The sequence below is a fragment of the Rhinolophus sinicus genome, linkage group LG14, assembly GCF_036562045.2.
Source record: "Rhinolophus sinicus isolate RSC01 linkage group LG14, ASM3656204v1, whole genome shotgun sequence".
NCBI lineage: Eukaryota > Metazoa > Chordata > Mammalia > Chiroptera > Rhinolophidae > Rhinolophus > Rhinolophus sinicus.
In genome coordinates this window covers 19,199,993-19,209,230 of record NC_133763.1, presented here as the reverse complement: position 1 = coordinate 19,209,230, position 9,238 = coordinate 19,199,993, and the positions used below count along the sequence as shown (strand labels likewise).

The window sequence follows — 9,238 nt, the reverse complement described above, 5'->3', positions numbered from 1 at the left end:
GCCATCAAATTTATTTGGGATTTCTCATCTGACTGAGTCTGTCCTTTAGACACTGGTGGATATCCAAATAGAATACGGTCACGCATGGCACAAATTTTTATTTATGATGTATTTTCTTTTATTTACATTTGTTTTGTATTGTTTTTGGTATCGAGTTTCAACACTCTCTCTACCCTGGTTGCACACCTGCTCTAGAGAAGCTGTAAACAACATTGTACTTTCCTGTACAAACTGCCTGTCAAAGTCAAAGTTGGCTGTTCTCATCCCGGTAATTATCTTCTCAGTTTAGACTTAATGCAAGTGAAAATTCTATTTTATCATAATATAATAAATAAAAGACATTAGGTAATTAGTAGTGCTGGTATATTTCTGAAATACTAAACAGACAAACAATAAACTGTGAACTTAATCACATGAGTTCTTATACAGTTTCAAGACAGGAAAATTAGAGCTCTCAGCTACAGTCATTTTAATGATCACATTGGATCTGCATTATTTATTAGTTATTACATGCTCAAGTGATTCAAGGTTGTACAATGCCTAAAATCATTCCAAAGCAAGCATACCTTTTGTCTTTTTAATTCTGAGTGGATTATACAATGCATATATTTGTATTTAGTTAAATTGTTAAGTTTATTTCACACATTCCATGAAAGAGACATCAGCCATTCTCTTGATTTCCAACCAGACGATCTTTCTTAATACCAACCCCTGTAAGGGAGTCATTTGTTAGCTCTTTTTGATATAAAAGCTATACAAACATTTAGCCAGATTCTCAATGCTTTTGGTTCCCTAGCAAATCTCTAATACCCTCAGAATTCTCCTGGAAGACCCAGGAATTCTGGAAAGAGAAGTAGCTTGTGGAGGCACAAAAGACAGCAAGAATCTCAATTTCTGTCAACAGCTTTCAAATTTGGATGCTTTCCCTGCTGTCTGGTTATTCACTTTTCATTTTTAGATATATTCTTGATAGTATGCTTCCTCTTTCCTTCCTCCCACTCCAGGTTTAATTCCTAAATGTTTTCTGGATTTTGTGAACAGCATTCAGCTTGAGGAATATTTGTTGATTTGACTTTTTTTTTGAGGAAGAGAGTGTACAGAATTGACTAAAACCAGCTGAGAACCAAGGAGCAACCCTTTTCAGAATGAGAACCCATCAGTTTAGTTTTGGAGCTTGTGTGACGTTTAGGGCAATTCTTTGTTATATTTTATGAAGAAAGAAAGTTCTTAAATATCATAGTTTTTCATGTGCATCAACCAAAGTAATGTAGAAATAAGGATTAGTTACTTTAATTTGCTGCTAAATGAAAAGTAGTTTTGGCTTTATTCATGTTACTGTAAAACTAAATAATAAAGTATTCACACCAAGCGTGAATTTTTTTTTTTTGCCAGCAAAAGTTAAAACATCAAAGAAACCTCTTTCAAATACTAACAAATTTACTTACAAACACCTATATTTATTATTTCATAAATAGGCGCAACTGGTTTCATAAAAAAAGATTAAATACAGACACAGTATGAAGAAACAATAATACAGAGCCGTATGTAAAGGTTATAATTTAGCTGTTTCCAATCTGTTTCTGCATCTAATAAAATACCAGGTAAGCATTTGGCAGTTTTATACATAAAAGGACTTAAATGACATTTACTAACCATTACACAAAAAGTGATACAAAAAAGCAATTTTTCTGCAGTACAAAATAAATGTGTTTGCGCTTTCCTCAACACTAGTTTCTTTTTGTCTGATCAATGAGACAAAGCCAATTTGTTTTTAAATTAAAATCATTTGGGAATATGTTTTTTTTTCAAATATTTTGAAAATATAGAACTATTAGTCAGTTGTTTTAAAAATGAAGTAAAAATATGAATGTTTGCCAATTTAACCCCTATTGTGAAATCAATAAACTGGAATGAGCCAGTTTCAAATTACAATTTAGCTACAAAAACATTCACATTTTATACTCTAGGAGAGTGTAACATAGATGCTATTTACAAACTTGCTATGACTGCTACATCAAGCCATTTAAAAAGTCTTTAGTAGTTTCATATAAACACCCATTATGAAAACCAATGGAAAATCCAGGACTTTTATCCGAGACATCTACAGTTGCTAAGGCAGTTACTATAGCGCAGCACTTCACAGCAAAAAAAAAAGGAGAGAAAAAAAGAAAAACATAAAATCTGAATGGTCCAAATTTCCTTCAGGGAAGAAGAAAACAATGTCCATAAAGAACTTTAAAAAATAATAAAGAAGCATCACTATTTCTTCCAGAGTGGGCGACCCACAAGCTCAAACGGTTCTAAGTGCTTAGCAACTTGCATTTTCTAAGAAAATGGAGAACTGCCTTGACTGTACAAAGCCATCCATGGTGAAAAGACTTCCCTGAATTCCTCAGTGGAAAGAAGAGGTGTTCAGATTTTCAGGTCAGGTACAGTGCTTTGTCCCTCTGCATGCCCCTGTATGGACAGGATATAGACAAAGAACGTCTTGTTACAAGATGTGCGCTACAGGTGACCCCGGGACCTGTAAGTCTGTTTGTTATAGCTGAGGGATGAAGGTGTGCACGGGGCAAGTGCCCAATGAGTTAACCCACATCTAAGCAAACAGGGATCTGAAGGCATTTATTCTTGGAACGGCTAGAAGACTGCTTAAAAATGTCTAGAGCGGTGTCTTCTGCTTTCACGAAGGTGGAACCATTCCAGATCATCTTTTAGAAAGCAGGAAGAAAAGACTGATCTTTCCAACCACTGGGGACCAGGGCACGACAGGCATGCTGTAAGAGCTGCCTACCACCAGGTGGCGCTGAGCGGCCGCTTACCCAGTACTGCAGTAGTCGCTATTCCAGTCCACGGGCTGGGTGGGAGGGTTTCTGCACCCAGAACGCACATACTCCATCGCTTGGGTGACCACTTGTGCAGCTGTAGATGTGGGGTTGATTATAGTCTGATAGTCGGGTGGAAGAGTAAATCCCTGAAAAGGAAAGCAGTCGACAAATAAGGATCAAAGTGCCCTTTTAAGAAGAAAAGCACCTAAATAGCCATTGTTTGCAAACACACTACTGCCTTCTTGCTTGTGTCTCTGTAAGGGCAAGCTTATCGGAAGAACCCAGAAAACCGAAAACAAACAAACAAACAAAAAACAAAGGCAGAAAAGAAGTGCCTACAAACCCATTCTTCTTACCTTTCCTTCACTTAAATTAACCATGTGTTAGAATAGAAAACCTTTAGTTACACTCTTGAGCAGATAAATTGAGAAACAATTAAAATATAGAGAAACCAACTCAATCAAAACAAAGGAAAAAGGACCTAAACCCCTCAAAATTTATGTTTTTTTTTCCTTTTAAATCAAACCTAGGGATACATTAATAGTTAATTCCGCAGAATATGCAACAGAATCTTTTTTGAAGCATTTAGACAGCAGGTGGCTGAGTGTTTTATTAGCCTACACCTATTCACATATTGTTCTCAAAACCCTTTTTCTTCACTCAGTCACAAAGGGACCATCTGCTTCTTCTTTTATTTGTACTTTTTTTCTCAGCTAAAAAATTTCAACCAAACCTTTTTTTTAACAGTTGTTGGATTCATATAAGGAAAAGGATTCCAGACAACTTGCCATTGGAAAACACAGAGAAGGAAAAGTATAAGGTAAAGCAAATACTTTTTAATTGAAAAATCTATTAACTGGCAAATAATAATCAGGCTTCAGGAAGATTCTTTTAATACACTTGTATGGTGAAGTGTTGACTTTTAATCCTTACAAAGCTATTAAAAATTCAAGGACAGACTCTCTGAAGTATATAGTCGTATCTGGTAAACAAAAAGCATTATATACTGTGATTTATTTTTAGCTTATCTGGTGAATTCAAGAGCAGCATAAGCAAGCTTTGCTGGAAATGACCAAAAAAGCAACTTAATTAATCTTGTGGTTGTCTCTTTCTGTAGCAGATTGCATACATGGTTTTTAACCACTGAAAAATCAAGATATTTAAAAATGAACCATTCTCCATTTACTTGCTTGCAGGAAGCTTTTGAAAGAATAATATTGTTGAGTTTTTACCTTTCTTCTTCTTCTTCCTTTTTTTTTTTTTTTTTTTAACTCAGCAGAATGATTAGAGGATTGATTTTTAACTAAGGATATTTCCTTAGGCTTTTACTCATTTTTATTCATGTATATATGTCCCTTGGGACATTCAGTGTTCCTTTTTACTCAGACACCTATTATCAAATGTCCTCAAGTCTCAATATTGTCTTGAAGATACTCATTTATTTTCTGTTCAAATGATAAAGACTTCAGGACAACATTCACACTAACTCCCACCAAAGCTATGGATGAAGGACAAAACCTTGAATGGTTAGAAACAAATCACTGAAAAGTAGAGAATTCAGCCAGCCTGGTTATTTGACCTCACACAGACTAAAAGGAAGAGCATGTTTCCTAAACTAACAGCTGGTTCATGGGAAATAAGTTTGTTTATGTAGATACCACTTGCAGCTCAAGCTATAAACATTTTCCAAGATAGGAAGGTGAAAAATAGGAGGTATAACTGAATGTTTGGTTCTCCAGTCCTTTTCAGACCGATTTCCTTTCTTTCTCCAGGCCATCCTCTATCTGTCATGCAAGGAGTTCCTCCCACTGACTTCCATGAAATGTATTCATTTCACTAGGGCCCGATAATATTGTCTTTATGGAACTTATTGTCCAGTTTTCTTGACTTCTTTCCCTGGTGTCTAGTGTGATGCTGGGCAAACAGCAGCAGGTAAAAGCTCCTAGAGTGAGGAGCCTTGTGTTGACTTCTGTGCTAGCCCCTGTCATAAGGGCTGGCCATAGGGCCTTGAGATTCAGAGAGTATTTGCCTTGCTTATTGGATAGTCTCAGGGCCTCGCCCATAGTACTGGCTCAATAAATCATGTTTTCCAATAAATACAGTTTAACACAGACTATTTGAAGTTCCTGTTGGAAAGGCACAGGGAGTATAAATGTGTAAATGCCAGGGCTTTCCTATCTTTTTCATGTAAAGTTCTCCATACTGGATTTTTGCACAATCAATAACATGTAACCTAAAAGTAAACAAGTCTTAGAAATACAGTAGTTGAAAAATATCCTGAGTTACTTAAAAATATAGAAACATGAAAAAGTAAAAAATAAATTAAAAAAACCCAGCCCACTTCTACCCAACCCCACACAATCAACAACCGAAACCACCACTGCTTTTTTTTTTTTCCATCCAGTTAAAATGGTTCCTCAAGGTTATGTGAGAGAATACCAGGAGGACATTCATTTTTAAGTTACTCGTTTAAGATTAAATGGGTAACTTCAGTTTATAAAACCAAAATCATGTGCTATCTAAAAAGTTCAAAGATTAAAAACTCAGAGAACTGCAATGCCTAAATTTAAGAAGATCACTAATATTAAAACAACCAAAGACCAAGAAAAATACACGCAAAACCTGAACTAAATTTATTTCACTTGCTTCCATTTTAAGAAAAGAAACAATCTTCTCAACACTATATAAAACGATGCTGAGGTGAACCTAGAACTAAGCACATTTTTGTTATTGATGTAAATATGAAAAAATAATGATGATATAAATTTTTTAAAAATGTTTGCTTAGTAGTGTAATTAAACAAGACTGAATATTTCGCATTTTAATGCTCAGGAGAAAAATCACCAACTGTTTTGTAGCCTGCCTGGAATTTAACATTTCATTTTTCTGGTGCCAGATTGAAATAAAAATAGGAAACATGATAAAGATTAATTTGATGTCAGAAGGGACATTTGCTCTTTAATTAGATTTCTGTAGCCCTAGCAGTTTTGTTGTGCCACCATAGCAAGTCCTTAAAAGCCTGTAGCACAACCAAACAGTGATCCTCATATCCACACTTTCCTGGGAACTAATTTCATTTCCTGTCTGTCTGGAGAGGTATTTTCAACAGGCATCAATGTTTTGTCTTCACAACTGATTTATTCATCAATCTCAATGTGATTTTTTTAAACCTTTAAATTACACCCAAATCCTAAAGCAGCTGTTTATTACACAAGGAAATTGAAAATCTGTCTGTGTGATATCATACAAAGATTATTTTCTTAAGGTTATAAAGGAAGTTGACAGATATTAATGATTTTTTTCTCTCTTGACCTCATTCGACAATATAGTGAACAGAAAAAAAGGAAGAAAACTGGACCAAAAAGTGTCCATGGGTTTAGTATATAAAATATTATTCAAGAAAAAAATGAAACTATTATTCTTGGTGCTCTATACATTTTTGTAGGATACATTCATTTTCAAAAGGATAAGAAAATAGCTAAAGTAATACTGACATATGAGACATTATTTGAAAAATATGGTAGCCATTAACTTTCTCTTTCTCTCTTTTTCTTTTTTGGGTGTTTGAATATGTGAACATGGCCCCTATACCTAGGAAGCAGACATCCTCAGGATAAAGGTGTTTGGTGAGGAATCAGGCAGGTGTAATTTTATCTCTGCTACCACAGGCTGAAAGCCAACTTCGATAACTTGAATATTGGCCTTGACACACTGTTGTGAGTGTAATAAGCTGAGTGTCATCAAGGGATGATTGACTCTTTGATTCTCATTTTCAGATTTTCAACTTGTTGGGGCTGCCAGTCCTTTTACCTGGAGGATCTTACTCCAGTTACCTGCCTGTGAATCTGACCTCACCCTCCATCACTCTCCTTTTATTCACCAGGCTCCTCACTGGCCTCCTTTCCACGTCCTGGGCCAGTCCCACTCCTCTTCAACATGTCCTTCCAGCCAGGAGCCTCTTTTCCTTGCTGCTGCTCTCCTGATATTCCCCACAGACCCTTCCCACCTTCCAGTTTTAAAGGCTGACTACTTGTCTTACCCTCCAGGTGTCTGTGCCTGCCCTTGAAAGGGCCTTCCTGACTCATTCCAGCTAAAGACTTGGCCATCCCTTCACGCGCCCTGCAGTTTGTCTCTTGTCTTATTTTTTCCATGGCAACTTAATAATTTATCTGTTTACCTTATTACCATCCGCTACCCCTCCAACACTGATATGAGCTCTCTCATTACCTGTTCTCATTTATTGTTCCATTTCCAGAGCCTAGACAAAGTCTGGCACATGTTAGGGGTTCTATTAATCTTTTCAGGATAAATAAAATTTTTAAAAACTTCCAAGGATAAAGCATAAAATATAAAACAAACAAACTGCTAGGGAATTGAGATTCTACAAACTACCCTCTAATTTCTTCTCATATTTAAACACTTTTACTACTCATTTTGAAAACCTCGCTAATTTGTTCATTTGTCCATTCAACAATTGTTTTGTTGGCATGATTAAAAGTGATTTTAGTCGCTGTGGTCTTTCAGTTATTTACTCTCCACTTTGGGTCCATGCCATTTTGTCTTCTATTATTAATGTAACTTGAAATCAGGCCCTACTATCTTGGTAAGAACACTTTTTGAGATACACTAATAGAACTGACTTAAAAATTGATGAATAACTTGTCCAATGTAATCTGTTCTATTTTTTTCCTATCCAGTCCAGATTCTATATGGAAAGACAGACCTCTTGAGTTTTCACACGTGGCCTTATGTAATTCTGAAATGTTGAAAACTTTTCAGGGTTACAACCAACTCATCTAAGGTGTTCGTATAAATAGTAAAAGGAACTGTCCCTGAGTGGATAAAATAGAAAAAAGGTGTCTTCTTTGGACACAGCTCTAGTCTTGAACTTGTTGAAGGGACTGTGCCTTCCATATGCTTTCCTCCAAAAAGCAACAGCCTCGCTCTACAGCATTGTGAGCAAAACATGGGTGCTTGGCCAGGCAGCCCCCTTAGGCAGGAGTTAACCCATACATATGACCCCTCAAACTATTGATTCTTCATGCAAACACTAATTGTTCATTAAACACCTACGACTGTCCCTTTTATTGTGAATGATGTCTGATGGGTGTCAGTGGAAACTGGACCCTATGAATATCACTTGGTGGTCACTGCAAACTGCTGCGGATGACGCAAGGGGTGGAAGGTGGCTTTCCCTGAGTCTTCTTCCCTAGTGAGTCAACAATAGTTTGTTGAACATAACTAAGGAAGTTGTCAGAGCTTTATGAATATCCTTGGCTTTGGGACCAAGGAAGACTCCAGTTATGCTCTCCATAACCATGTTAATCTTAGAACTAACTAGGACTTAGGACCCTCCAAATTCTCATGAGACACAGGTTTTTAATGTGAAATTGGTAATCGTCGACAACAATGATTAAGAGTGAGAGGCCACAGGCCTAGCACTTAAGAATCCAGGCTCTGATTTCTGAATAGACCTGGGTTTGAATTCCAGCTCTGACCTTATGGGCACATTACTCAACTCTGCTAATCCAGTTACCTCACTTGTAAAACAAAGATAGTGCTAGCACCTGCATTATCAATTTTCTGAAATTAAGGATAAGGTAAGAAAATACATTAAGGTTTGCTATGGTCAGGTCCTAGAAATCCTGTCTATAATTAAATAATAAAAACAGATTTGGGACTACCTGTATTTAATTCCTCTTTCTGCCTCCTCTCTACCCCACCCTAGTTCAACTATAGACTCAAATTCCACAAGGGCCTAGAAATCAATTCTATAGGAAGGCTATGTTTGCATATTTAATTATAGCTCTGGAAACAGCAGAGTAGTTGGAATATAACAGTGAAAAATAAATTTGATATTATTTGTAGGTTTTATCTTAATCTATTTTTTAAAACAAGTTTTTAAGGATTTTTGTTTTGCATTTCGTTTATACCATTTGCTTCTCATTTTCAAATTTTAAAATAAAACTAAAATCTAAAAGGAAATCTTGATTTCAAAGAAAAGTTAAGCTGAGATTGCACACAAATGGTTTCAATACTTGAGGAGTAGTCAGGGGAGCCTTCCAAACCTCTGTGTTTTCTAATCTACGCAGAAGCTAGGTACCCATTTAAAAATAAAACTCTGGTTAAATTTTTCATTTCTTAGGACTTTTAAGGTTGTATCCATTGATACTTCTAACCAGAAACAGTGAGCTGATTTCATTTTGCAGCAATTCTTGCACTCAACAGGCACACCGATGAGGACTTTCTCCTATCTGAACAATATTTAAAAAAAAAATTATACAGAGTTTGCAATCCCAAAGAGATCTTCAGTAGCAGTTGGCATCTCAAAATAACAAATGTACTTTTTATGCAAGTAGAAATCAAGGGTGATTAGAAAGGTGAAGCAAAAGCGATATCATGGGAAGGAAACC

At 36.1% G+C, this 9,238-nt stretch overlaps 1 protein-coding gene across 3 annotated transcripts in view; it reads right to left on the bottom strand.

Annotated features, from left to right (window-relative positions):
• Positions 1-346: 346 nt before the first annotated feature.
• The window catches only part of TOX (thymocyte selection associated high mobility group box), a 290,964-nt gene continuing 282,072 nt past the window's right edge, over positions 347-9,238 (bottom strand). For all 3 annotated transcript variants that reach the window (XM_074318657.1, XM_019756956.2, XM_074318658.1), the window contains 2 exons: positions 2,820-2,971; positions 347-2,457 (listed from right to left, as the gene is read on the bottom strand). In XM_074318657.1, coding sequence (XP_074174758.1) covers positions 2,421-2,457; positions 2,820-2,971 — 189 coding nt within the window. In that variant the 3' untranslated portion in view covers positions 347-2,420. The remainder of the gene's footprint in view (positions 2,458-2,819; positions 2,972-9,238) is intronic.